This window comes from Drosophila arizonae, chromosome 5 (genome assembly GCF_054131065.1).
Source record: "Drosophila arizonae isolate 15081-1271.41 chromosome 5, UAZ_ARI_1.0, whole genome shotgun sequence".
In the NCBI taxonomy this organism is placed as follows: domain Eukaryota; kingdom Metazoa; phylum Arthropoda; class Insecta; order Diptera; family Drosophilidae; genus Drosophila; species Drosophila arizonae.
The window spans coordinates 9337007-9362675 of NC_142925.1; the positions used below are offsets into that span (position 1 = coordinate 9337007).

Here is a 25669-nt window from a genome sequence, read left to right on the forward strand (position 1 = left end):
CCGTTTTGTGCAGCAAACGCTGACATGACAATCTAGTCATCTCGCTCCCACTGGCAGCACCAGGCTTCTGACAGAAGAAGCTCGGTTATTTTTCAGCGTCGCTCATTCCGTTTTTTGTGTTCTTGCGAAGAAGTCGCCGGTCGCTTTAACTGAGCATTGCAAACAAAGTGAATAGAAATACATAAAGTAAATAGAAAGGTAATGAAAGAATGCGCGAGGAGCATAAGTTGATATTTAAAGTGCATAAATGTACGTACATATGGATATGTATGTATGTATGTGCGCACATCATATGTACATACATATGTATGTACTTATAAATATGTACGCTCATACTCTGGCATGTATGGATGCATGTATGGACGTACATATGTATAAGTGTGTATGTGTGCATACATACATATATTACGGTTCTTTCCCGTACTATTTGAGTAAATGCGCAATACCTGCAAATCTGCTGTATGCTGCAATAAATATTAAGACAAGTCTCTTTGTTAGATCATGGAGTACAGCAAATTGCCCCCGCAACCCCCACCGTATTCTCAAGAGCAGTACGGTGCAGGACCAAGTGCTCCACCAACTGAACAGATTCATGCGCCGCTAGCGGCGCAGCCACCACGTCCCGATGTGCACGTGGTACACACAAATAACGTAGTCGTTGACAGCTCTGGCCTGACGACCTGTCCCCGTTGCAACAAACGGATCTTGATACGTATGAAGCATCATGCTACATGCGCAACATACTGCTGGGCAGCAGTGCTCTGTGCCCTATTGTGAGTGTTGAATTGTGAATTTTCTAGGAAAATCTATTTGCCAATTGCGCTTTGTCTCTTTGTCCCTTTGCAGCTGCTGGCCATGCGTCTGCTTGCCCTGCTGCTGCGAGTGGGGCTACCAGACGAGCCCCGTCTGCCCCAAATGCAATGCTCGCTTCTAAAGCGATGACGTCGGCGAGAAGAAACTCGGAGGCTCTCCGATAGCTACAAGCAGAGCTCAGTATCATACATATAAGAAACGTCTTATATACATATTCCTTATACGATTCCGAAAAAGCTCACATCATCACAAATCCATACATATATTTATGTATGTGTGTATGTATGTATAATATATACATTCGACAAGAATCAGATTCCGACACTTGAAGCTTCGCTTCGTTCCATTAGCATAAACAATAGCCATATCTGAATTTAATGTAAACAAACAAATTACTGAAATATTTTACGTATAAGCAACTGTTTACTTGATATACATACATATGTATATTACTTTTGCTCAATAAACCGACTATTGAAAGTTGAAGTTATTAAGTAGCAACTCCGTCTAAAATGTTGCTAAGCGTTTGTTGCAGCAACATACCCGCAACATTGTCGCTAACGGCCATTGCTTTGGCACTGTGCTTTAGGTGCTGTTAACATGGACTGAAATGCGGTTGAAATGGCAGGATCTAGCATCATAAGTAATGTAAACATCTTTAATATATCTATATATATATATATTTGTATATATAGAAAGCTTTGATTTAAGCATATTTTTCAGTTATTATGTCGCTTGCCAACTGCTGCGCATGCAAATGAATACAAGACCACTGTGCACTGCTGCTGGTTAACATGACGACAAACGACTGTCCAGGCGACTTATCTGCGCTGCAAACTTCAAAACGATTTCGTTGCCACAGCGCGTAACAAGTTCGCGAAATTTAAGTTCAAAGTTAGTTTAGAAATAATCAGAAAACTATATAAATATAGGAATATATATACGTAACACATCCGTATATACATATAAGCAATGTGAGTAATACGAGGCTCTAAGCTAATCTAAGTTATTTAGCTAAATTTTTACATATATAAAAATGTATAAATGGAATGAAGATTATTTTTAAACGGGTTGTGTGAGAGTGTGTGTTTGTGTGGGTGTGTGGGTGTGGGTGTGTGTGTGTATGTGTGTGCTGTACATAAATCAACGCCTAACTGCTATGATATATGATATATTTTATATTACAGTAGAATCCAGATATAACGACACTCAAGGGACCGTCGTTATATCCGGAAGGCGCTATAGCCGAATAACTTTGCTCGTAAAAGTTTGTCTGGAGACCTATAAGCGGAGTCGTTATAACCGGATTCTATTGTATATATTATATATTATTTATTATATATCATACAAATATGATAAAATATATGAGATATCGAATTATAGATTAAAGATAGTTAAATTTCAGGAGCAACCATCATCTAAACAATACATGGCCTGCCAAATCTAGATATGATATATGAGCCAGTATTAAGCAGTCCGTTATGCTACAACATTGTTTACTCTCTCATATAGTTAACGAAACGCGCCCAAAAACAACGAAGGACACGCCCTTGTCCAGTTGAGGAGGGTGGCCATGTTGTGAGGGGCTTGTTGTCAGGGTTAGGTAGAATGAAGTGTTAAGTTTATGTACAGGCGCTCTGCTTGTATCCTATGGGGTATTCTCGGCTTTTGGGCAGCTCCAGTGAATGACGACATCGTTACACTTTCGCTGACATCACTCCGATGGGATGGCGCTTTGGGCTAATTTGCCTGCTGCATGCCAGACCAATTAGCCGTTATCAGATTAGCTCAGATTAGCCATTCGAAGTCATGTGAGAGTGCACTTGTTTTTCCAAAATGGGTTTTCCAGATGTCAAAGCAGCGATTGCAATTGAAATTGTCAATGCACGCGACTGGCCGTGGGTCAAGGTCAACGCCAACTCCAAAATCAATAACTCCACGGCCCCCTCTCATTTATTGTATATGTTTCTATATAGCAACATGTCCACACCTGTCGGACCGGAGCCAAGCAGCTTAATCTGCCCCAATTGCCATCAACAGGTGACCACGCGCACCGAGCCCAAGGCCACAAGCAAAACTCATTTATTGGCCCTCATACTGTCCGCGCTCTGGTAAGACATCAATGAAACCAACTATATATATAGTTGGACTAACTAGCTAACTAACTACCATTTAATTTGTGTTGCTTTGATTGCAGCTTGTGGCCCTGCGCCATCGCCTTGTACTGCACGAAGTGTGCGCGCAGCACGGATCACTTCTGCCCCTCGTGCAACAACTACGTTGGCACCTACGTGCGTTGACATGATTTCAGATAGTTCGGCGCTATATAGTATATCCACATATATACACACATATAGTATATACATATGCCATATGTATATATATTGTTGCACTGCTGCGGGCTTTTACTACAAGCAAAAGGTTTTTCTCTATTTTCTCATAATGCAGCTGCAAAAGTAACTGTTTTTACAGTCAAGCTTCGCTTAAATGCACATTTTAGGTATCCTCTATTTGCTATACCAAATATACCTCTAATTCAAATGTTAACTAATATAAATCGCATTTTTGTAAAGAGTTTGCATGGAACAGTTTTAACATATATAAAAGTATATAAAATAAAATATAAATAAGCGCCTTGAGCTTTTTTATAAATATGAAAAAAGCATACACTAAGGCTAAAAAAAAAGACTACAGAATTCCATAAAAATAATTTAATGATATAATTAAATTTTACAATTTTTTTTAAATTTTAGAATTGATACAAAAGCAGTCTCAGAATTAAAAAAAAAAAAAAAAAAAAAAAAAAAAAAAAAAAAACTATAAAATGTTTTACACATTTAAAAATGTTTGAAAAATTTAAAAATGTTTTACAGATTTAATAAAATTTAAAATTCAATTTCCCATTTTCAAAAATTCCTTGGCATAAAAAACACACTAAAACAAATGTTTCCAAAAAATATTCATTGACTATTTTATTGTAAAACATATCAATCATGCCCTGATTTTATTTTCAAGGGCCTCTCTAATAGAAAAAAAAAAAAAAAAAAAATAGAATACAAAAACGTCACAAATAAAAATTTTACAAAATTAAATTAAAATAAAAAAAAAAAAATCTTTAAAAAATAGGTTTCTAAAACAAATATTGTAATTAAATTGTGTGTGAGATTTTTATTGAAAAAAAAGCGCAAAAAACTGTAGAAAATTTGTTCAAGAGTATATAGATTTTTTTAGATAAAATAAATTGTATTTTTATAAAACTTATGTAACCACGCCCACAAGCCACTTATAGCCAATCATAACTGTTCAGCCCCACGGCGTTTAATGCGTAGAACTCTGCACTTAGCCTGAATTTAGTTGAATAGAATTTCCCATTTTGTTGATTAACTGTTTTACGCCTTTTTGCCAAATAAACAAATGACGAATAATAATGTGTGAATTATTTCTGAATGGGTCGACGTTAGGCATTAATTGCGCATACGCAGCGTATGCCAAGTGCCAAGTGCTTGGCTATAAAAGGCCGCTGAGGGCCTTGCGATGCTCATCAAAGAGTTTAGCATGGAGATGGATCTGAAGCCGCTGGGCCTTAGCTATATGGCAAGTGCTCCAGGTGCAGCAAGTGCAGTGTGCAGTGCTCCTCCTGCTGCCGCTACTGCTCCTCCTGCTGCTGCTCCGCCCACAGTGCTGTTGGTGAATGCAGCAGGTAAGTGATGAATATTCAGGTGTACCAGGTGAAACTCTTATCAATATCCACCAGGCGCCACGCCACTGGGGCCCGAGCCGCAGCGCATGACGTGCCCCAGTTGCCACAACGTGATGCAAACGCGCCTGGAGCTGCGCTCCAATAAAAACACGCATCTTATTGCACTCGTGCTCTGCGTAACGGGGTGAGTTAGTTGATATATGATATACCCATACTATATATTTACATATATCTCATATATATTTTCCTTGCTCTCTCTTCTTCTTTCCAGCCTGATTTGCTTGGTTCCCTTGCCATATTGCCTCAAGAGCTGCCGCAGCCTCTATCATTATTGCAGCTGCTGCAATCAGTATTTGGGCAAGGCCGCCAACTAATTGTCATCCGTGCTAAGCCCTAATTAAATCAAAGCAATTAAATGCTAAAAACAAGCTAAAATTGTGTTCAATTTTTTGATTGCTGATATGCTCAATTAACAAATCCAACACAGGTGAACTACAAACAGAGAGTCGAAATACATTAGCTTGGGCTATAAATACATACACAAATAATACAAGTATATATAATATATAAATAGTATAGTATACATGAGTTGTCTAGGCAGAAGCAGAAGTAGGCTATGGAACAGCTTAATACGTTTTCTTTTGCTGGCTTAGCCTGGACTCTAAGTTACTCTTCTCTACTAAAAATCTAACGGTACAATTTGCAATCACATCTTAAAGAATAACTGAATAATTAAAGAGTGGGGTAGTCGGGTGTATCCAACTAGGCAGTACTCTGAATATTGCGCTGATTCTGTTTTAGGGATTCCTAGATTAAGAAATCATGAAGCTAACAATGCCAAATTGAAATATCGATTATTATCGATAAGCAGGCAATGATATAAAATGTAGCAAGTCTTGATCAAGCCCATTTTCAACTGAATACGGGTTATACACATGTTGACTTAACGTATTTACTGCAAGCTGAGCTTTTTTAATTGCGAATAATATCGTTTCAATTTAAACTGAAATTAACTAATAAATTAATTTAAATAGACTCATTTAGCTTTGAGTTATAACAATTGCTGAATTATTATCTACAATTATATGCATACAATTATTCTATACATACATATATACAAAAAAAATTCATTTCCCGAGCTTCAAGCAGAGCTCCATTAATATCTAATATTTTTATGAGTGAATCGCTATAAATGAATTTGAGCTGAAATTAAATGAAGAGTTGATTTAAATAAACTCGCTCTGTTTTAGGCTTTAATTTATTATATATTTTATTATTTATTAATAAAAGAGTAAATCAATATATTATATTTATATTATTATTAAAATAATAAAATTAGCAAAATTAAAAAAAAAATTTAAAAAAATCAGATACATATATAAAAATATTTATATAATTATATATGACATTACATCTTTTTTTTTCATTTTTATTATTATAAGATTGTCTATAATTAATTTCTCAGAACCAATAGCCAAGGTAGCCAAGGTATGAGCTTACTCTTTAATTGATAACTGTGAGTCATAATCGTTATCCTAGCGTTACGGGTACTTTCCGCTGATAGTTGGATATTAAGCTGGATAACGACTGCAAAATGGCTTCACATACACACGCACACCCACACTCTGTGGCACATAGACACACACACACACACACACACACACTGTGAGACCCACACAGACGCCTATTCCCAGCGCAGGCAATGGCTGAGCAACAAAATTTCTCGCTGTTCAGTTCCATAGCGAGCCGCAAGCGAAGCAGACCACAAACGGAAGCGAACAAGTGAACCAGTGAACCAGTGAGCCAGTCAGCTAATTGAACTCTTGGACTACTTAGAACTTGTTGAGTTGCAATGACATCGAAACCGAATCTATATCCATCGCCGCCAGATGCTCCGCCCCAATATGGGGACGTAGACGCACCGGGCGAATCGTTGAGGCCCTCCGTGATTAACGTGCAACAGCCCCAGGTCTATATGCAAGGTTAATCAAATAATCATCAATCATTAATTCAAATGAACAATTAACTGTCAATGTGTTTGCTATCCGACTCCCGATCAGGTGGAGCACAGAACAATTTAGGCCGCATGCCAACGATTGCTGTCTGCCCCTCGTGCCACGCCCGACAGCAGACGACGGTGAGCCACGAGCCGAGCACCAAGACGCATCTATTGGCCCTACTCATTTGTCTAGTGGGGTGAGCCAAGCTCTAATATATATATATGTGTATATATGTATGTATGTGTGTATGTATATTCTATAACTACATATATCCTTGCAGCGGCATCTGTTGCTGCTGTGTGCCCTACTGCGTGGACTCCTGCCAGAGCGCTGTGCACACCTGCTCCAGCTGTGGCGCCTTTATAGGCACCTATCAGAACTGAAGATTGAGCAACGGATTACAACAACATTAACAACTACAACAACAACAACAACAACAACACGTATGCACTAAATATTTCACATTACGCGATTTTAGCATTGCAAACGAAATTCGTTATGAAACATTTTTTTACCTAAATAACAGATCCTATATGATATTATAAATATGCGCATGATTTTGTGATGTGATTGATACATAATAAAAAAATATTTAAAAATTAAACAGCTATGAATATATATGTAGATTACTGAAATTAATGCTAAGAAAAAGGAAAGTAAAAATTGCTTAAGGGAAAAAGTTAATTGAATCTGGATACCTAATAATGGATTCCTTCAAAGAACTTGTCTACGCAGCTATCCTGTAATATATATATATATATATGGATATATATATATATATTGTAAAATATATATATATATATATACATATATATATATAGATATATATATATATATATATGGTATTATGGTATATATATATAGTACATTTTAGATATAGTCTAACTAAAAACAGTGCAGTGAAAAAAATCTAGATATCTATTTTATTCAAACCAGCTCGCATCTAGAAAAGAGGAACTTGAAATACTGTGGAATATCATATAATAGGGAATGCATAATAATAAATTCTGACAAACTCACTAGCTAAGGCTTAGAGCTGCAGTCGGGAGTATCCGACTAGGAGACGCAATTCTAAGCTACAGACAGACAGACGGATCGACCTAACTGTTGGTTGACTCGACTCATTATCCTAACTCGAAATTCTATTTTGCGTTTCCCGCCTTTCTTCTACTACTCCATACACTAAACAGTCATTTTTAATAGTTTCAATCCATAAACAACTTCTATGAATAACGCTCATTACACAGAAATGAGTATGGGGTACTATAATGCAGCTATGCAACAATTATGCGATATATATAATCATACATATATATATTTACTTTCATGTAAATGAAATGCGATAATATTAAAAGACTCAAACTAGGGCAAGGCGCAACAGTATTGCCGGGAACAGCAGCCAAGGCAGAGCTGAAGCCACTAATATACATATACATATACATATATATTTATATATATTTGTATATCCCTAAAGTATTACGAAATGCCATCTGCCATCCGTCGGGTGTCCACTCGCATGGTCTGTCCCAATTGCCATTTGGAAATGATGACGCGCATAGTGAGCAAGGCCACATATCGAACTCATATGATAGCGCTCTTCATGTGCCTTACGTTGTAAGTGGATGTAATTAAACGAAAGCTTAGAGAGGGTATTCCAAAGAGAGAGAGAGTATCATCTATTTATATGCTTGCAGCCTGTGGCCCTGTGCCATCTGTCTCTACTGCACGGACTTTTCTCGCAGCGTGGATCATTATTGCTCCTTCTGCAATGCCTTCATTGGCACCTATGAATGAAACTATAGTATATACATGTATGTATATGTGAGCAGCTGTAGTATGTTGTATGTCAAATAAGCATATGTCCATTAGATATTGCATATACCCCACTTAAAGTAAGAGTATCATACTCATCCACATAGCAATCCTTTGCTGCTTTGTTTATACAATATCAACCGTAATACGATCGGTCACTTATGTATGGACTGGCCTGCAGCATGGGATCTGCAGCGTAAGCACTATTACGTTCTCGCCTTCTGCATGTACGTGCCTTCTGCATGTACATATAAACATAAATATACATACATACGACATGCTATATACTCCCGTTCTGCCGCTGCTGGTAGCGACAGAACTCTTTATATAAACATTATGTATTTAGGCTAAGACCATACTTTTTCAAATTTAATAAAGCGATTCGTAATGAAATATTTTCTTTCTACACAGATTTTAGCAACAATAAAGCAAAGAAATAAGAACAGATTAATGCTTTTGATACTGTAGAAATCTATGATAATTTAATATAATAATATAGTTAATATAGATAGGATGCATTATTACGCATGATTATGAAATAATTCTCAATCATTTATGAGTCATGAAAGCGGTGCATACAAAGCTTTCTGCGCCCTAAACCTATTATAATACCCGTTAAAAGCTCTGCTGGTGTTTACCCTAGCGTAAAAATCTCCATCACAAGAGTTGGCAACATGAATGTTCCAAACATGAGCTTTAGCAACATGCCGTTAGCTGAATACAACTTAAGTAGCAGCTATAGCGAAGCTAAGATGAACGTTGGCAACATGAGCTTTAGCAACATGTTAGCTGGATAGAATTGCAATAGCAACAACAGCGAAGCTAAGATGGCCGACAGGCGTTGTCTACATGAGCGATGCCAACATGTTAGATTGGATAAAATTGCTATAGCAATAAGAGCGCAGTTAAGATGAGCGTTGGCAACATGAGCTTTAGCAACATGAGCGCACCAGAATGCTGCTAATATACGCTTTGTTAGCATGAGCGCTGATCAAATGAGCTTTGGCAACACGCAAGCTGGATACAAAGTGCGCTGGCAACAAATGAGCTGGCACTTTTTGACTGCGTCAACATTGTTGCGAGAGCGCAGCGCACAAGCAAACGAGTCTGGAATGAAAGCTGTCTATCAATAGACCTGCGCACGGATAAACGCATCATGCACACGCAGAGTACGCCAGCCGCTGGAGGTGTTAACATGAACTATCAGTATGCACAGGCGCAACAGGTGCCGCCCAGCTACGCGCAGGCAACACAATTCCAGGTGCCAACGACCGCAAACGTAGTCATCATACAGCGTAAGTCTGGCACACGCACTTGACGGCTTCGATGTTTGAATGTTTGTCTAACGCACATGTGCAACACTTGCAGAACAAGCGCCGCCAGCTGTGGGACCCGATCCGTGCTACGTCTGTTGCCCCCATTGCCAGGTGCGGGGTCTCACGCGCATTGAGTATTCGCCCAGTGTGCGCACACATTGCATGGCCGCGCTGCTTTGCATAGTGGGGTAAGAAAAACAACATGATTTAACACCTTCCTCTCTCTCTCTCTCTCTCTCTCTCTATCTTATCTTGTCTCCAAAATTTTAACTTATCTCTAATCGTGGTGCAGACTCTGGTGCTTCGCCTGTTTGCCCTACTGTGCCACAAGCTGCATGAATGCGAATCACTTCTGCGGCAATTGCAACAAATTCGTGGGCGTCTATAGCAGCGATTAAGGCCAAAATGCTAAACAATAAACGTAAACAATTTCTCCATACAAACGAAATGCGAACATTTTTTGTTAGGTGTTGAGTGATGCAAACACAAACACACACATATACACTGACACAAACCCATGCACACACATACATATATCATATATGAAAAGCTACTCATTACCTGTAAGGTAAACAATCAGAGCAAAGCTTTCGGAAACCTACCACAGAAAGGTTTATTGTGATAAGAGCCGATTGGGTGCGTCGCGTTTTATGAAATTGACAGAAAATTTGTCATCGCTCAGTCATCGATACAGTTATTATGGAACGCGTCTATCCCAGCGAGCCGCTAGAGCAGCCCAAAGATGTGAGTGGCCTGGTGCAGGAGACGCATCCGGAGCACCAGAAACTGTTGGCCCCGCCCACCTACGATCAGGCAACGGGCACGGCAACGGCCACTCCCGCAGTGACAACGGGACCAGTACCGACGCCAGCACCACCACCACCCACCGGCTCAGCCACCCAGCACACGGTGATTATTTTGCCCGATTCGCCGTACGGACCGGAGCCGCAGGATGTGCAGTGTCCGTATTGCCATAACTATGCACGCACACGCATCTCCTACCGGCCCAATTCCCGCACGCATCTGATTGCCCTGGTGCTGTGCCTGCTACAGTGAGTACCAGCTATAGATAACACAATTGATATTTACTGATACCATTCTATTCGGATTGTGTAGACTCTATTGCTTCGTCTGCTTGCCCTACTGCATTTCGAGCTGTATGAATGCCAACCACTACTGTGGCATGTGTAACCGTTATCTGGGCACCTATTTGCGCAAGTGAGTTGCACCTGTGACGCCACTGTCTGCACCGTCGCGACGCGTCGGCCGGATGTGCAGCTCCAAAATTAACATTTATCTGCAGACCGAATTGGCTAAATTGGCTAAAAGTAAAGAATTATACGTGAGATACACACACACACACACACACATACACGTAGATATAGTTGATTATATATTCAGTAGTGCAGGTACACTGTTACCTGTGCACAGGTGTTTGTTTGTGTACCTTAGATAAATTGTTCAAATACATATGTAGTTAGTATCTTAATTTCGTGTTTTTCACTTTTGCAATCGCCACAAAAAAATTGCCAAAGTTTTCTTGTTTTTAGATGCATACCCTGTGGCTAGTGGAAGGCGAGTAGCTAGCGTATATATTTCATTGTTAGTCTGATTTTTGGGGATTAACGATTAGAGGTCTGTAATGTCTTCCAACAGATAGATTCAATGATAATATTTATAAATAAGCTATTAATTGACTAATTTGATATATAAAGTTATTTAAATTATGAAAAAGCAATTCTCTATGCTAATATTATTATACCGAGAGTTTCATTAAATTAAATATAGTTCAAAGACTTAAATCAATCAATTGGCGAACTTCCAATAAGAGTCTAATTAGAAGCGTTGCTTAAATTTAATATCAAGTATATATTTGTGTATATATATATACTGAACTGCTTAAAGGGTAGCACCTAGTCGCTCACTCTCCACACATGCATTTTCGGTACCTGTTCTTTGTTGTTGTTTTAGCTTTTAAGCTCGTTCGCTTGCTCACTCGCTCGCTCTCACCAGCAGCAGATCTCTGGCAGCTGATTCGGCTAGCGCTCAACCCAAATTCAGTCGCGTGTTGAAAGTGAAGCGCAAAAGTCATTCAGCGAGAGCTACGATCTAACGAGAGCGAGGGAGAGTGAGAGTGAGCGAGAGAGGTGGAGAGAGTCAAGCAGACAGCGAACGAAGTTTCGAGCCGTGGTTGACGCAGTTGTTGCTGCTGGTGCTGCTAGTATTACTGCTTCTGCCAATTAGCAAATCAAGCAAAGCTCTTGGAGCTGTGATTTGTCTAAATCTGATTCATACATATATAGATATATATATATACATACACATAGTTGGTAATTAAAGTTGAACTTCGCACCATGGATCAGAAGCGCGCCATGCTCTATCCCCAAGTGGATTTCAACACGCCCAGCGCTCCGCTGCCAACGCCAACAAATGAATCGACTGTGCCAACGATGGAGGCGCCGCCATCCTACGATGTGGCAATTTCAGCACAAACTCCAATTGTGATTGCACAGCCACATACACAACCGCAGCCAGCACTGCCACCACAACAACAACAACTACAGCAGCAGCCAGAACTATTAGAGCCCACAATAGTGCAAACAGGTAGAAGTCTGGATTTTACTTTTATAATTGCCAGCAATTAGCCAAACCTTATTTCAATGCAGCACCCACAAATTTGGGCCCAAATCCATGCCGCGTGCTGTGTCCCGCTTGTGGTGCACAGAAGACAACACGCATGACGCACACAGCCAATGCGAGGACTCACCTGGCCGCGGCGCTCATCTGTCTAGTGGGGTACGTGCAAATACACATACATACGTACATTCATATTAGTAATTGCATTAAAAACTAATCTTATTCGCCCTTGTGCAGCTGGTGTGTCTGTGCATGCTTTGTGCCCTATTGCATGAATAGCTGCCGCACAGGTAATCACTATTGCCGCAAGTGTAACACCTTTCTGGGCGCCTACGATCCGCAGGGCGTCAAATGATGCAGAGCAAACTCAACGGAAACTGATGAACGCAATAACTTAAGATAAGATAAGCGAAAGATGTTGATCTACATATATAAATAAGCAGTCGCTTAAGCCTCAAATGTCAGCTGTTTGTATTATAATAATATACCTACATACATATGTATTTAAGTCCAATATTCATGCATATAAATATATTGCGCATATGCACACATACATACATATGGATGTAGAAAGATGTGTTTATGTAAATTCGAATGTATGTGTGTGTGTTGTGTGTAGAAAACGAGTTGCGGTTGGTTGTCTACTCTTGACGGCCTTTTGGGCTCCATTTTTGCAAACTGTGTAGGCGTAACACTTGATTATTAAATATAACTATTAATAACTGCACACAGGAAAAATAAAACACAGTAGCCATCGAAAATCATGTCATCGTTTGTTTTGCTTAACTGCTTACGCGCCTTTATTTTCATTCAGTAAGGTTGCCGGACTGCCTTAGTGAACAGCATTTTACAGCACTCGGTTTTTTTTCGATAAGTTTCAACTTACATTTATTTTCTGATATCGTTTATGCAACTGTGAAATAATATAGACGTCGGAAATTTCGTAGTTGATTTTATTTCGTGCGGAACTGTGAAAGAATATAGACGTCGAAAATTTCTTTTTTTTTCTTTTTTTTTGAATAAAATATAAATATAATTTAAAATATATAAAAAAAAAAAGAAATAATCATGTTTGAGAAAAAAAAGCAAACTGAACATAAGCCGCGAGATGACGGGGTTGAATTGGAAAATCAGTTTATTATACGCTTTCCAAAGGTATGTTAATTGTTTTAGCTGCCTTTGAGGGCATCTCATTTATTCGAGTTATTTGTAGGAAGTGGCCGAAGGCATCCATGAAGCCATACAGACAGGCAATGTGAAGGATCGCCTATTTATAAAATTTGACCAGGATTTGCGCTATGGCGAAGTGCGCTTCGATGACCAAATGCTCTATGCAAAACTGGTCGACTTGCCCACTATTATGGAAAGCTACAAGACAATTGATAATAAAAGCTTCTACAAATCGGCGGACATATGTCAGTTGCTCATTTGCAAGGAAGAGCCGGAGGACGAGACTGAAAAGGAATCGCCCAACAAGAACAAGAAAAAGGATCCAAACAAGGTGGACAAAAAGTATTTGTGGCCCCATGGCATTACTCCACCTTGTAAAAATGTGCGTAAACGACGTTTTCGCAAAACTTTGAAAAAGAAGAATGTGGAGACTCCCGAAATCGAGAAGGAAGTGAAGCATCTATTGCGCATCGACAACGAGGCAGTGCGTGTCGAGTACGAGATTATCAATGAGGAGGACAAGCCGAACGATGACATGGACCCGTCCGATGTCAAGCCATACAACGAGGCAGACGATGATATACAGGAGGATACAATGAATGCCGGTGATAAGGGGGCTGATGAAGGCGCTTCACAGCGTGAAATTAATGTAGAATCGGATGATGATGAGGCTAGCAATTTCGAGACTAATCGTGCTCCCAATATGGGCGTCGCTGCACATGATATATTTGGCGAGGAGGTGTCCACTACAGATGACGAGGACGAGCCTACTTTGCCTGGGAATGATTCGCGTCTGGAAGAATCCTCGCGTTTATCTGCTGAAGACTCACGTATGTCTGATTTCTTTGGGGTAAGCGGTAATAGTCAGGGAGGGGGTGATAAACAGGGGCAAAATGAATTTACTAAGTCCATGTTCGCTAGGGAGCCAAGCAGTCCCAAGCTGAGTACCGCCGGCTCAAGTTCTAATCTGGCAGCTCCGTGCGCTTTCTATGAAAATCAGAAGATGATGAATAAACGGGAAGAATTTGAGAATTTAGGGTTTATGGATGATTCACATCCTCAATATACACAGCAGCAAATACAAGACAAAATAAATAACCTTAATCGACAGATCAGCGACCTAAGGGCGCAACAATCTCAAAAATCTATAGAAATAGGTTCAATTCAAAATGCTACACTGAAGCAGCGCATGCAAGAGACGCTGGATAATCTTTTTGCGCAGATCAAGGAGCGTGAACAGGAGCTTAAGAACTTAGAAAACATGATGGAGCAATAGACCTACCTGATAACTTTAATTATTTAATAATTAATTATTTAATATTTAGCATAAACTTAATTACAATATACAATATGTATTATGTGCCACACACAATACCGAAATAAATGTACACTTACATTTTACACTTACAATTGATTGGTCGCATTATAAATAAATATTGTGATATTCAAAATATTTTTAGGCAGTATAAAATTCATTCGAAAAGAAATAAAAAACAGAAAAACAAAAATTACTCAATTGCGATATTTATTCACATCGATTGCTTGCCGCCGATATATCGATAGTCGCTCGCGGTAGTTCAGCAACATTTTGTGTTTATTCTCGCGTCACATACGGCAACTCCGCAACAATTTTCTATTTGGCCAGAAGACAATTGCAGAAAGTTTTTCAACCTCGAAAATAGAAATTTTCAACAATAACAATAATTTGCCAATTGCACATTAATGGAGTAATTAAACATTGATATTCTGCACAATTGGCTAGCGAGCAGCGCTGCAGGGAACGTTTGCGAGCAATTTCTGCCACAGCAGCCACAACAAGAGCAGCAGCAGCAGCAGCAGCCGCAGCAGCACGAACAACATTTGCAAAAATTTTCGGCCAGCTGCATTTGTCATCTACATTTGGCCAGCGTCGAATTATTATGGACAAAAAATCATCGCCCGTGCGACGACAAAAGCGCCAAGCGAAAGTAATTGAGGAGAACTTCTGGGACTGTAGCGTCTGCACGTACAGGAACTCGGCGGAGGCGTTCAAGTGTCGCATGTGTGACGTGAGAAAAGGTGAGTGACCTCGATTCCAACAGCGGCGACAGCGCCAGCGACGTCAACGACAACGGCAACGGCAACTGCGACTGCGACTGAGGCAGCGACAGCACTGTCGAATGTTTGAATTACGTTGAAGGACGGCCGCTAAATGGGTCGCTCTGAGTGAATTGTGAAATGCTCAGGCACAGTATAAACATAATTTTTCTTTTCGATTGTACACACTTAACTGATATTCATATTTTCTTTGTTGTCTATTTCTTCCCTGGTATCTGGGACTGGGCTGACAGGCACATCGACGCGTAAGCCGCGCTTAAACTCTGCGCTAGTCGCTCAGCAAGCGGCCACATTGCCAGGCGCTAGTGGGAACATGCCGAATGGGAAGCCGGCGTCCAGTTCGCGACATGGCAGCGGACACGACAGGCAGCGACACAAACGCTATCCAGCCCGCTTGAAGAACGTTGATCGATCGACGGCGCAGACCCGTGAGGTGACCGTCAATTCGGTTACGGTTTTCATCACAGAATACAAGGCCAAGCCGGTGAGCAGTCGACGGGAGTCGAGTGAACAGAGCTTCAGTGAGAGCAACGATAGCCGGAGTTAGGTTTTAATTACATAAGCACGCAATTTGTGTTTTTATCCCAATTACGAAACTTTTCTTTATCTTCATGTATGCGAATCTGTATATGTATAAAGATAGTCTTTGTCGGTGTGGAGCCACAATTTCTCGTCCCCTTCCTCAAACACACACAGTCACACACACAAATCCAATGTCTAAGTGTACAACAAAACAAAAAATTGTAAATTCTAATATTAGGCCTAAGTACAATTGTAAATCTATATAGCCTGTTTCTCTAAGTTAGCAAGTATTAAGCGATATTCATGTTCTCTGTTAGAAACAGCAGCCGCAGCATCTAACAATGATGTTGATGATGATATTTATCCATGCATAAGAACTTCCACATGTATTCGGCTTTTCATAGCTGATGACTGCATTTAAACGGCTGCAACAATGTGAAATCGAGAACCTTGTATATATAGAAAAAGAAAACAAACACACACACACATAAACAAACAAACACAACTGTCTCGTATTGTAATATTTGATTCCTAATTTATTGATTTGTAAGCGCATCTTATACATACACCTAATTAGATACATATTTATATGTTCTGCAAATCTATTGTTTATATGTAAGTGTCAAATGGAAAACAAAAATATAATTTGATTAAGTGCAAGTGCGAAAATGTTCTCTATGTAAACAACTCAATTACCCAATGAATGGGGCAGACAAAACGACGTCGCTCTACGTAACTGCATAACATACATACACACACACACATATATATATATATATATATATATATATATATATGTTTGTATAGTAATATGAATACCTGATTCTCAAATTCTGTGTACGATATGTAGGTTGCAGTCAGATCAAATAACCAAGTTCAATGCGTCTTTATTAAATGTTTTGTGTTTTCATTCGACTTGTTATGTATTATTAATCTATACTAACAATAACAAACGACAAACCGACCTATATATATTTTTGAATGCTGCACGACAACGAAACAAGTGAATAATATTTAGTGAATTTGCTGATTTAAATCAATGATTTTTTTGAATTTTGTTCTTTTTGTATACAAGACTGATTAAGCAAATACCTAAAGACCATATAACAAATACTTATATATATTCATACATATGTACTATGATATGTATAACGATAGCCCGCACCGATTCACAGTTCAGTTGGCATACAGAAACAATAGTTGCAATAATAACAACAATTTCTTTTTATACCAGCCAAAGTTTACTAGCTTGGCCACATAAATATATACACTTATATATACATATATATATAGATACGGAATATTAGCTGAAACAATGAAATTTTGATATACTTTTTAGCAATGGATAAATGGTTTAGATATGCATGTTTCAAATGATATCTTCGTTTTGTTTTGTGTATTTTTTTTTAAGGTTTTACTACACACACTCCCGAACACACATACTCGCACACACACACAGCCGTACAGCAAGTTGTTCAGGTCTTTAAGTTGGCAAAAGCTTTGCAGCGAAAAGCTCATTCAAAACTGCCCGACTGAGTAACATAGTCAAAAAATAAAGAAATAAAACTTCCAAGAACAGCTTACAACAAATTTGTATTAAGTATTTAAAGTTCATAGTTTATATACTTAGCAAAAGAATGAATAAAACAATATATATTGTATATTATATATGAATATTTAATTAAATCAAGGCTAGCAAACAAATACAACAAGCACACACACACGAGAATATGTTTAAACTTGTGTAAAGCGCAAAAAAAAAAAAAAAAAAAAAAAAAACAGAGTTTTAAATAAATTTCAAAAATTACACACTTTAAAAAATTGTCTTTAAAGAGAAGGAACGTCCCTACGCCAACTTCTCATACACACACATAAACAATGTATATGCTGTGTGTGTGTGTGTGCGTTGGTCTCATCTGTAACTGTTCTTCCTCTTCTGCTTACGCGTGTGGCCTGCCTGCCTGCCTGCCTGACTGCTTGCTCGCTTGCTGCTCCTGCCTTCCTCTCTCGCGCGCGCTCTCCCCGTCTCCCTCTCACTTCCACTCTGGCTACGCCTTTGGCAGCTGCCTCAACTTTCGCACGCTTCGCAAATAAATTACAAATTGTTTCGTTCCAGCGTGGCTGCCGCTGCCGCTGCTGCTGCTGCTGCTGCTGCCTTGCATTGCTACTACTTACACACTACCACGCCCCAGCCCCCCCTTTAGCCGTCCTCTGCTCACTTCTATTGCCCTCGCCCTCCCCCCACACCGACCACCACCTCACCAATTCGTTTCAGTCGACGAGCTGACATTCGAAAATTCGCTTTTCGTTCGCTTTTCTCTAAAATGTTAAAATTCACAAGTCCTCCACACGCAGGCACAACTGTGCCTGTCCGCCTGCCTGTCCCGCTGTCCGTCCGTCTGTCTGTCTGTCCGTCTTTCTGTCTCCCTCTCTGTCTGTCCTTCCGTCTGTCTATTGCTGCCTGCCCCAGGCCCCAGCTCCCTCTGCTCGGCTAGCGCACACAACTTGCCTTATCAGCGTCGCTCTGTGCGCTTATCTTCTGCATGTACGTTGTACGTTCTCTACTTCTCTCCTCGCCTACTCACTCCACCCTGCTCATCTCATCTCTCCACTCTTCGCTTCGTTTCGTTCTTTGCCTGGCCTGCTCCTTTTGCCTTCTTATCCGTTTGTTTGTCCGTGCTTCCGACTCGTCTGTGCGACCGTTCGCACATCCTGCTCCATTCTAGCTGCCGTCACACCCCCCGCCCGCCTTCCTTGCTCCCTGCTAGCCTTCCTTTGTTACACTTGCTCTACTGTCTGTGTGCGTGTGCGGGTGTCTGCCTGTGTATGTGCATGTGTATGTGTCTGTGTGTTTGTGTGTGTGCGTATTTGTGTCGTAGTCAGCAACAAAAATGTGCAGCATTTGGAAAATGTTGCCGAAGTCTGTGCGTTTCTTTTTTCTCGCCCTTTCTTTTGACATGACGCATACGCCGCATTGACCAGCAGCTAAAAACAACACCCAGCGCGATCATCAAGCTGGACAGTCTGCAAATTTATATCTATACATATCAATATATATTTGTATATACATTTATATGTTAATATATATTACGTATACAGCTGCGTTCATTAAAATAGTAGTGCTGCACTATACAAAACATAGACTAAATTAATAGGATTTTTTTCGATGGAATTTAAATAGATGACTAATTTTAATTTAGCATAAAACCTGAAGAAGAGAATTACAGAAAATTTCGGATACTTTCACGTAGAATAACTACACTTTATCAAGCTTTTACCGAAATGCATTGAAAATAGGTTGTTCCTAGAAATTTTAATGGAGTCTATGAGAATTTTAAATAGGTAAATGAAAATAGTAAATTTCCAAAAAATAAAAAAAAAAAATTATCCAGAAAAGGTGAGATTTATAATGTAATATTTTAATGATTGAAGTGAATTAGAATTACAATATTTTTTGGTTTTACTCGTAAAAACACAAAAAAAAAAAAAAAAAAAAAAGAATTGGAATTTCAATTAAATTCAAACAGATTTATAAAATATATATGTATTTATGCAAAAATATTGAAGAAATATATATATATTTCTATATATATTTTAAAAATATATATGTATATATTTTTTTAAATAATAAATTAAATATATATATGTATATATTTTTAAATTTTACTTGAAAATATAGAGAAGAAATATATATATTTGTATATATATTTTAAATAAAAAATATATATTTAAAGAAATAAATTAAATACATATAAATATATTTTCTGATTTTTTTTCTCCATATTATGTATAAATTCAAAATTCAAGGGACTCTTAATATATTTCGAATTGTCGAGTGTTTAACAATGATTTTTAGTTCGAATTACTGAGTGATAACTTTGAATTAATGAGAGGTTCGAAAAACCGCAGGCTTGAAATAACAAGAGTCGACTGTATTTATATATAACTGAAGGACTTGGACGTAGTAGTCACAGCCTGAGAGTTTTAAGTCACTTTGAACTTTATAACATGCCCATGTCTATATGGATATATTTAATACACACATACATATATCTACATATGTACATATTATGTTTGTGCGTTCTTAAAGCTCCCGCATCTCCTTTGGCGCATTTTTAAAGTTTTGCGCGTTTTAGGCATTATCCGTTTTAATTACATTAAAAGTTTTTGGCATTAAATAAATTGAAGCTGAGCGCTGAACTTATGTCACTTTGATCCCGGCTACATAGAGCCAAAAGTTACTTTTGCTGTTCAGCTTACGAGGGCACCCGCCCCGCACCCGCACCCTCACCCAACCCTCGACAAAGACAATGAGCCCCAGTCTCCCTCTCGGTGCGTCCCCATCTCCCTTTCTCTCTCGCTCTCTCACTCACACCCAGTCAAAGGGACACCAAGTCCTTTGCCTGTGCTGTATCTGCCGGCAGTTGGTGTTCAGTGAGTCGCGCGTAATCAAGTTTTAGTGTTTAAGGCTTTAAATTGAAATTCCGGCATTAGACAAGGAATTCAACTGCTGCTGCTGCTGCTGCTACTGCTGCTACCCCTATCTAAGGGTTGAAGGGGTTGAGTTGAGTTGAAATTTTTTGATGCTGCGCCGCATTGCGCGCATAGCTGCAACAAATGAGCAACAAATTGCAATCATTGAGCGCAGCAACACGGCCCATAAATCAATTATACAGGTACGGCTTGCAGGTGGCACTCGGAGTGGGGGTGGGGGTGGAGATGACTTGGGGTAGCTGTGTTTGTGGCAAAAACCAATCGCCGTTGGTTGTCTGAATGGCGGCTCTAATTAAATCATTATCGATATACACACACACAAACACACACACACAGATATATATATATATATGCATATGTATATTCAAAACTATCGCTGCAAGCACAGGTGAAGTGGCCAGGTGCCAGGCCAGGTCACCCACCCAGCCCACTGCCCTTGCGGCAAGCTTAAAGCAGCGCCGCTGCTGCTGCCAGCGCCGTCAACGTCATTGTATTTATTTCTCATGTTAAAATCAAATTCCCGCGTGTGCAATTTTTCATTTGGCCTGAAAATGAAAAGGAAGTGGAAAAATGTGTTAAGGTGCGTGCGAGTGTGTCCCTGTGTGTGTCTGTGTGTGTGTGTGTGTGTGTGCTGCTTGGGGGTTGCAGAGCTTGCTTCCGGCGGCATGCCTTGTCCTTGTCTGTAATAATGGGCAGAGCCCTTAAAGCGTGCCAACTTTAAAGAGAGACTGCAGCAGGAGCAGCAGCAGCAGGAGCAGCAGCAGCAGGAGCAGCAGCAGCGGCAGCGGCATAGGCGCGCACACACGTCGACAGGTAGCAGTGGCAAAGGAACATGCTACACACACACTATCACACACACACAACTCTAAACAAAACAAAATGCGTTGGCAAGGCAGGAGCAGCTAGCGGATGGCAGCGGGGGTGCAGGGCTGGGGGGCAGGCAGGGCTAAGGCAGCTGGCGACAGCAAAAGCAACGTCATTTTTGTTGCTGCCTCAGCTGAAGCCCGCAAGGATATGAAAAGGAGAGATACACAGAGAGAGCGAGCAGGAGGGCGAGCGGAGAGCGAGGGAGGATGGCAGAGGGCAAGCAGCAGAACGGGCAGACACGACACCAAGTGTACAATAGCTTTAAGCTTAAACTCTCGCAAACACACACACACACACTCACACACACACACGCACTGCTACACAGTATATTTTATACAGGGCCCACGAGCATTTGCCCATAAATGTGTCTAAAACAAATAGCTGGGCCTTCAAGCCATTGCCAAACAGCATTTAGAATTCTGCAGCTTAAAGAGAGTTGCTGCTGCAACACCCTGTATATATATAAATATATATACACCTAAAGATATATATGTATATACGTTTTATATATATATATATATATATAGGGGAAAATTCACGGACGAGCGCTATATGTCCAAGTCCAAGAAAGAAAAATACTTGCCATGCGACAACATAGCCAAAAAGACCAGGGCTGCAACAGCAGCAGCAGCAGCAATGGAACGAATTTAGACAAACATATCTGCATATATGCGTAAATATATATATCATATATCAAATACCAACTGTTTCAACAGGAAATATCTATTTATCTATTTAGTCTACATTTGTCAGACTTTATATGAAGTCACCGAAAAAGTCAAGCAAACTTAAGATCAATAACTTTTTTTCGTAACTGTTTATAAATTTAAATTATATAGATATTTTACGCACTTTTTCTTAACATTCTTAGGATGCAGACCATAAAAAAAATATATAGATAAAAAACAAATAAAAAAACAAACAAAAAAATACAAAATTCTGCTGAAATTTTTTTTAGAGAATTTCAAGTTTCTTATCGAATAAACCTAAAAATGATATTTTAGTTTGTACAGCTGACATGCCTGATAACAATTTGGGCCTACACTGACAAAAATGTCAAAGTTAATTAAAGATTAGATATATACATACAGCTGAAAGATGTTACTAAAGAAACTACGAAATTTAAAATTTAAAATTTTGTAAAAACCTTTTGAATATTCATCCATAAAGAGGATTCTCAAATTTCAATACAAAGATATCTAAAACATAAATAAAATAATAAAAAACAACAAATGCTACAAAAAATCTATAAAAACTATATATGCAAAAAAAAAAATCAATAAATAAAAAATAGAATAGAATAAAATAAAATAAAATAAATAAATAAGAAATATGAAAAAATCTATGGAAATAATAAAAAGTTTGAAAATATTTATAATGTGAAAATTTCTAGATTTAATTCAGAATCATCAACCTATATTAAAATTCAAGAGTTTTGGTTCAGCTTGTATAACACTTTAAAGCACTATAATATAACATATTTACGCAAATTTACAGCTTTTAAAGAGCTTTTTGGTAGAGATAGAACTTTTATATATACATCTAACTATCTGTCTATATTATCTGCTCACATACCCTGTAGACTTGAAGTGGATAAAGTCTCGCTGTAGACCACAAAAGAAATCGCTATACGAATGGAATGAGAATTTCGAATCTAATTCTAGGCATTTTTCAGTTTTTCAGTTAGTGCGCAACGTAGCCCTGGCAACCCGGCAAGGCAAAAGCAAGGCAAAGCAAGGCAAAGGCAAGGCAAGGCGACCAGGCAGCCAGCCAGCCAGCCAGCCGAGCCAGCTCCAACTACAGCTACAACTACAGCAATGGCTACGACGTCGAAGAGCTGGAGCTTGGCGGGCAGGGTTGGCGGGGCTGGCAGCGCCCATTTGAGGGAGCCATCAGCTAGCGCATTTGTCTGCACAGCGCACAGCGTTTGACATTTCCCCATACTTGATGGTGCGGCGCGCCAGTAAGTGCACAGAAATTGGCTGGGCTAAAATAAGATAAAAGTATTGAGTACTTTATGGCGCGCACGCCACCAAAATGTTTCAGCTTGATGGGCGCACAGCGTGCATTGGCATAAAACTCGCTACTTGCTGGCACGACGCGTCCCATCAAGTATGGCATTAATACGTTGGATGTGCTGCGTGCTAGGCAAACGTATACTTGCTGGCGCATGCTGGCTATGCCCCCAACCCGTGCGTCGTCGTTGTTGCCGTCGACGTCGTCGTCGCTGTTGCCGTCGCCGTCGCCGTCGCCGTCGTTGTTGTCGTCGTCGTCGTCGTCGCCGCCGCTTGCCAGTGGTGGGTAGTCGTTGGAGTTAGCAGCAAAGCAGCGCAACGAGGGCTGCGGCGGGCAGGCGCTCGCGCTCTCTCACTCTCGCTCTCTATTTGCACTCCGATTCTGTGTGTGTGTGTTTGTGAGAGAGGAAGAGAGCGCGCGCTGAATATAGCTGAGAGCTGAATGAGCAGCCGCGCCACATTTGAAAATCCAACGGTCTGTTGTGTGCGCGTAGCCAATTTGACATTGGGGCTGCACTTGAATTTAAATGCAGCAAACAGTGACAAATGTATGGCCCATAGAAAAATGCTTAAAATAACAGTAAAGCACACACATACACACACACACACATGCATGCACGTGTGCATTGCAATTTGTTGTTGTATGATTAAAAATATATATTGCCTACTTTGCAGCGCTCGAAGCTGCGACAATAATCAAAATGTCGCAATTATCTATGGCGCTGCATTGCGTATGCAGGCAGCTGTATGTGTGTTGTGTATGTGTGTATATTACAAATACATGCACACATACGCACAGCGTTGCATTTGCATGCATAACCAGCTATGGCAACGTTTCCCTTTTAAGCACTCCCCCCAGCCCCGCCACCTTCCACACTCACAGACCTCGCGCCCTTTTGCATGTTGCACATTTCATGCATTTCCTTTGTGCAGCCAACTTATCAAGCTTCCTGTCCGGCAACATCCAACCGGCCAGCCCACCCACAAACGCACCCACAATCCAGACCAGACCAGACTCCATGTCTGCTCCACCATAACCACTGACCAGACACCATTAAGCATATACAATAATATATTTCCCATTTGCTTCAATGTGCCATAGGCATATGTAGCTATGTATGTATAATTATATATACTATATACGTATGTATATAAGTATGTGTGTATGTATGTACACGCTATATGTTTTTTGCATTTTTGCAGCACGCACATAATTTTTGTATTAATTTTTGATTGTGTTGCAAGAGTTTTGTTTTTTGGAATACTCTTTAAAAAATTAGGCAATAGATTTGGAAGAGTTTTATTTTTAGGCATATTACATTATTGTAAAACTAATTTTAAATGTGTTTCATAATAGAGCTAAATGTATTCATTTTTACTAAAACATATTTTTAAAATTTATATTATTATTATGAAAATTGCTTTTATTAATTTTTATAAAAAATATTATGTATTTTTCTTGTGTTTTTGTATATATGATTTATTAATGTTAACTTTACCATAATTATTTTTCTTTTACCTTAAAGCTTTGTGAAAATAAAACTGGAAAATTATTTATATAGATTTGGGAATAGAATTCTTTAGAATTAGATAGATATATATTTATTTTAAGATTTTTCTAATTAACAACTAGACACCCTTTTTTCTTTAACTTTATTTCGGCTAAACTAAATTGTAGTTCAGATCAAGATTTTCGAAGTAAAACGAGTATTATGAATTATAGATTCAATTTTTAGCTTGAACTCGATATTTAAATATAACTTGAATTAAAATATTTGTCAGATAAATGCCTATAAATTTGCTAAATTGAAAAACCTTAATAATTATATATGTAGGTATATATATCCAATCTATAAATAACTCCTATTTGGCTCTATATATCTATGTACATATATAGAGTAGTTAGTTGAGCCTTGGAGCCTAGTGCGACGCCATTTTGTGGTCAGAAACGGAAGTGGCGGCCATGTTGTTGCGGTTAAATGCATTTTATTTACATACACAAATATATATACATATGTATGCATATATAGATTTATTTATTTATGAGTTTTTCGCATTTATTTATTTTCAATATGCATAGCGGGCGTGGCAGCACTGCAATTAGGTTGCCAAAGCCGAACAACAAAACAACAACAACAACAACAATAACAACAAAACAAGTCTGGTAAAGCAAAAAGATCCTAAGGCCATGTTAGCCATGATCGGAGAGCAGGTGGCTGAAACTGA

General features: G+C 39.2%; 10 protein-coding genes and 1 long non-coding RNA gene across 13 annotated transcripts; 10 read left to right on the forward strand and 1 right to left on the reverse strand.

Moving 5' to 3' along the window:
- Positions 1–37: 37 nt before the first annotated feature.
- On the forward strand, positions 38–1299 carry LOC108616455 (uncharacterized). 2 transcript variants are annotated; one of them, XM_018011649.2, is made up of 3 exons: positions 38–198; positions 499–773; positions 847–1299. In XM_018011649.2, exons 2-3 carry the CDS (start codon positions 502–504, stop codon positions 932–934), a joined length of 360 nt encoding a protein of 119 aa, XP_017867138.1. In that variant the 5' UTR covers positions 38–198; positions 499–501; the 3' UTR covers positions 935–1299. The 2 variants fall into 2 exon arrangements, with proteins under 2 accessions (XP_017867138.1, XP_089327266.1); XM_089471140.1 differs by having other exon boundaries at positions 55–249.
- A 327-nt stretch (positions 1300–1626) lies between these two features.
- On the forward strand, positions 1627–4241 carry LOC108616457 (lipopolysaccharide-induced tumor necrosis factor-alpha factor homolog). The gene is made up of 3 exons (XM_018011651.2): positions 1627–1787; positions 2790–2924; positions 3011–4241. Exons 2-3 carry the CDS (start codon positions 2794–2796, stop codon positions 3111–3113), a joined length of 234 nt encoding a protein of 77 aa, XP_017867140.1. The 5' UTR covers positions 1627–1787; positions 2790–2793; the 3' UTR covers positions 3114–4241.
- On the reverse strand, positions 3882–4880 carry LOC149268467 (uncharacterized). The gene is made up of 2 exons (XR_016270464.1): positions 4740–4880; positions 3882–4685 (listed from the first exon to the last, which is right to left on the reverse strand). It is a non-coding gene; the product is annotated as an uncharacterized LOC149268467 (long non-coding RNA).
- LOC108616449 (lipopolysaccharide-induced tumor necrosis factor-alpha factor homolog) lies at positions 4348–4925 on the forward strand. Its single transcript, XM_018011644.2, has 3 exons — positions 4348–4513; positions 4568–4697; positions 4785–4925. The coding sequence occupies exons 1-3, from the start codon at positions 4348–4350 to the stop codon at positions 4885–4887; spliced, it is 399 nt and encodes a 132-aa protein (XP_017867133.1). The 3' UTR covers positions 4888–4925.
- Positions 4926–6228: 1303 nt separating this feature from the next.
- LOC108616452 (lipopolysaccharide-induced tumor necrosis factor-alpha factor) lies at positions 6229–7117 on the forward strand. The gene is made up of 3 exons (XM_018011647.2): positions 6229–6495; positions 6574–6709; positions 6794–7117. The coding sequence occupies exons 1-3, from the start codon at positions 6366–6368 to the stop codon at positions 6894–6896; spliced, it is 369 nt and encodes a 122-aa protein (XP_017867136.1). The 5' UTR covers positions 6229–6365; the 3' UTR covers positions 6897–7117.
- Positions 7118–7816: 699 nt separating this feature from the next.
- Positions 7817–9301, forward strand: LOC149268468 (lipopolysaccharide-induced tumor necrosis factor-alpha factor homolog). Its single transcript, XM_089469550.1, has 2 exons — positions 7817–8127; positions 8208–9301. Exons 1-2 carry the CDS (start codon positions 7997–7999, stop codon positions 8305–8307), a joined length of 231 nt encoding a protein of 76 aa, XP_089325676.1. The 5' UTR covers positions 7817–7996; the 3' UTR covers positions 8308–9301.
- A 110-nt stretch (positions 9302–9411) lies between these two features.
- Positions 9412–10089, forward strand: LOC108616450 (lipopolysaccharide-induced tumor necrosis factor-alpha factor homolog). The gene is made up of 3 exons (XM_018011645.2): positions 9412–9620; positions 9694–9829; positions 9934–10089. The coding sequence occupies exons 1-3, from the start codon at positions 9482–9484 to the stop codon at positions 10037–10039; spliced, it is 381 nt and encodes a 126-aa protein (XP_017867134.1). The 5' UTR covers positions 9412–9481; the 3' UTR covers positions 10040–10089.
- A 7-nt stretch (positions 10090–10096) lies between these two features.
- On the forward strand, positions 10097–11130 carry LOC108616442 (uncharacterized). The gene is made up of 2 exons (XM_018011635.2): positions 10097–10693; positions 10758–11130. Exons 1-2 carry the CDS (start codon positions 10341–10343, stop codon positions 10861–10863), a joined length of 459 nt encoding a protein of 152 aa, XP_017867124.1. The 5' UTR covers positions 10097–10340; the 3' UTR covers positions 10864–11130.
- A 552-nt stretch (positions 11131–11682) lies between these two features.
- LOC108616440 (lipopolysaccharide-induced tumor necrosis factor-alpha factor homolog) lies at positions 11683–12904 on the forward strand. The gene is made up of 3 exons (XM_089469548.1): positions 11683–12245; positions 12308–12437; positions 12516–12904. The coding sequence occupies exons 1-3, from the start codon at positions 11996–11998 to the stop codon at positions 12631–12633; spliced, it is 498 nt and encodes a 165-aa protein (XP_089325674.1). The 5' UTR covers positions 11683–11995; the 3' UTR covers positions 12634–12904.
- Positions 12905–13068: 164 nt separating this feature from the next.
- Taf7 (TATA-box binding protein associated factor 7) lies at positions 13069–14901 on the forward strand. 2 transcript variants are annotated; one of them, XM_018011630.2, is made up of 3 exons: positions 13070–13433; positions 13492–14298; positions 14370–14546. In XM_018011630.2, exons 1-3 carry the CDS (start codon positions 13347–13349, stop codon positions 14412–14414), a joined length of 939 nt encoding a protein of 312 aa, XP_017867119.1. In that variant the 5' UTR covers positions 13070–13346; the 3' UTR covers positions 14415–14546. The 2 variants fall into 2 exon arrangements, with proteins under 2 accessions (XP_017867117.1, XP_017867119.1); XM_018011628.2 differs by having other exon boundaries at positions 13069–13433; positions 13492–14901.
- Positions 14902–15050: 149 nt separating this feature from the next.
- RYBP (ring and YY1 binding protein) lies at positions 15051–16982 on the forward strand. Its single transcript, XM_018011638.2, has 2 exons — positions 15051–15506; positions 15779–16982. The coding sequence occupies exons 1-2, from the start codon at positions 15368–15370 to the stop codon at positions 16090–16092; spliced, it is 453 nt and encodes a 150-aa protein (XP_017867127.1). The 5' UTR covers positions 15051–15367; the 3' UTR covers positions 16093–16982.
- Positions 16983–25669: the final 8687 nt, after the last annotated feature.

Coding starts and splice junctions, on each gene's coding strand:
- LOC108616455 (XM_018011649.2), top strand. CDS start 502: ATGGAGTACAGCAAATTGCCCCCGCAACCCCCACCGTATTCTCAAGAG. Junction 774..846: donor GCAGTGCTCTGTGCCCTATT/GTGAGTGTTGAA, acceptor GTCCCTTTGCAG/CTGCTGGCCATGCGTCTGCT.
- LOC108616457 (XM_018011651.2), top strand. CDS start 2,794: ATGTCCACACCTGTCGGACCGGAGCCAAGCAGCTTAATCTGCCCCAAT. Junction 2,925..3,010: donor CTCATACTGTCCGCGCTCTG/GTAAGACATCAA, acceptor CTTTGATTGCAG/CTTGTGGCCCTGCGCCATCG.
- LOC108616449 (XM_018011644.2), top strand. CDS start 4,348: ATGCTCATCAAAGAGTTTAGCATGGAGATGGATCTGAAGCCGCTGGGC. Junction 4,514..4,567: donor GCTGTTGGTGAATGCAGCAG/GTAAGTGATGAA, acceptor AATATCCACCAG/GCGCCACGCCACTGGGGCCC. Junction 4,698..4,784: donor CTCGTGCTCTGCGTAACGGG/GTGAGTTAGTTG, acceptor TCTTCTTTCCAG/CCTGATTTGCTTGGTTCCCT.
- LOC108616452 (XM_018011647.2), top strand. CDS start 6,366: ATGACATCGAAACCGAATCTATATCCATCGCCGCCAGATGCTCCGCCC. Junction 6,496..6,573: donor GCCCCAGGTCTATATGCAAG/GTTAATCAAATA, acceptor ACTCCCGATCAG/GTGGAGCACAGAACAATTTA. Junction 6,710..6,793: donor CTACTCATTTGTCTAGTGGG/GTGAGCCAAGCT, acceptor ATATCCTTGCAG/CGGCATCTGTTGCTGCTGTG.
- LOC149268468 (XM_089469550.1), top strand. CDS start 7,997: ATGCCATCTGCCATCCGTCGGGTGTCCACTCGCATGGTCTGTCCCAAT. Junction 8,128..8,207: donor CTCTTCATGTGCCTTACGTT/GTAAGTGGATGT, acceptor ATATGCTTGCAG/CCTGTGGCCCTGTGCCATCT.
- LOC108616450 (XM_018011645.2), top strand. CDS start 9,482: ATGCACACGCAGAGTACGCCAGCCGCTGGAGGTGTTAACATGAACTAT. Junction 9,621..9,693: donor AAACGTAGTCATCATACAGC/GTAAGTCTGGCA, acceptor CAACACTTGCAG/AACAAGCGCCGCCAGCTGTG. Junction 9,830..9,933: donor GCGCTGCTTTGCATAGTGGG/GTAAGAAAAACA, acceptor ATCGTGGTGCAG/ACTCTGGTGCTTCGCCTGTT.
- LOC108616442 (XM_018011635.2), top strand. CDS start 10,341: ATGGAACGCGTCTATCCCAGCGAGCCGCTAGAGCAGCCCAAAGATGTG. Junction 10,694..10,757: donor CTGGTGCTGTGCCTGCTACA/GTGAGTACCAGC, acceptor CGGATTGTGTAG/ACTCTATTGCTTCGTCTGCT.
- LOC108616440 (XM_089469548.1), top strand. CDS start 11,996: ATGGATCAGAAGCGCGCCATGCTCTATCCCCAAGTGGATTTCAACACG. Junction 12,246..12,307: donor GCCCACAATAGTGCAAACAG/GTAGAAGTCTGG, acceptor ATTTCAATGCAG/CACCCACAAATTTGGGCCCA. Junction 12,438..12,515: donor GCGCTCATCTGTCTAGTGGG/GTACGTGCAAAT, acceptor GCCCTTGTGCAG/CTGGTGTGTCTGTGCATGCT.
- Taf7 (XM_018011628.2), top strand. CDS start 13,347: ATGTTTGAGAAAAAAAAGCAAACTGAACATAAGCCGCGAGATGACGGG. Junction 13,434..13,491: donor TTATTATACGCTTTCCAAAG/GTATGTTAATTG, acceptor AGTTATTTGTAG/GAAGTGGCCGAAGGCATCCA.
- RYBP (XM_018011638.2), top strand. CDS start 15,368: ATGGACAAAAAATCATCGCCCGTGCGACGACAAAAGCGCCAAGCGAAA. Junction 15,507..15,778: donor CATGTGTGACGTGAGAAAAG/GTGAGTGACCTC, acceptor CTGGGCTGACAG/GCACATCGACGCGTAAGCCG.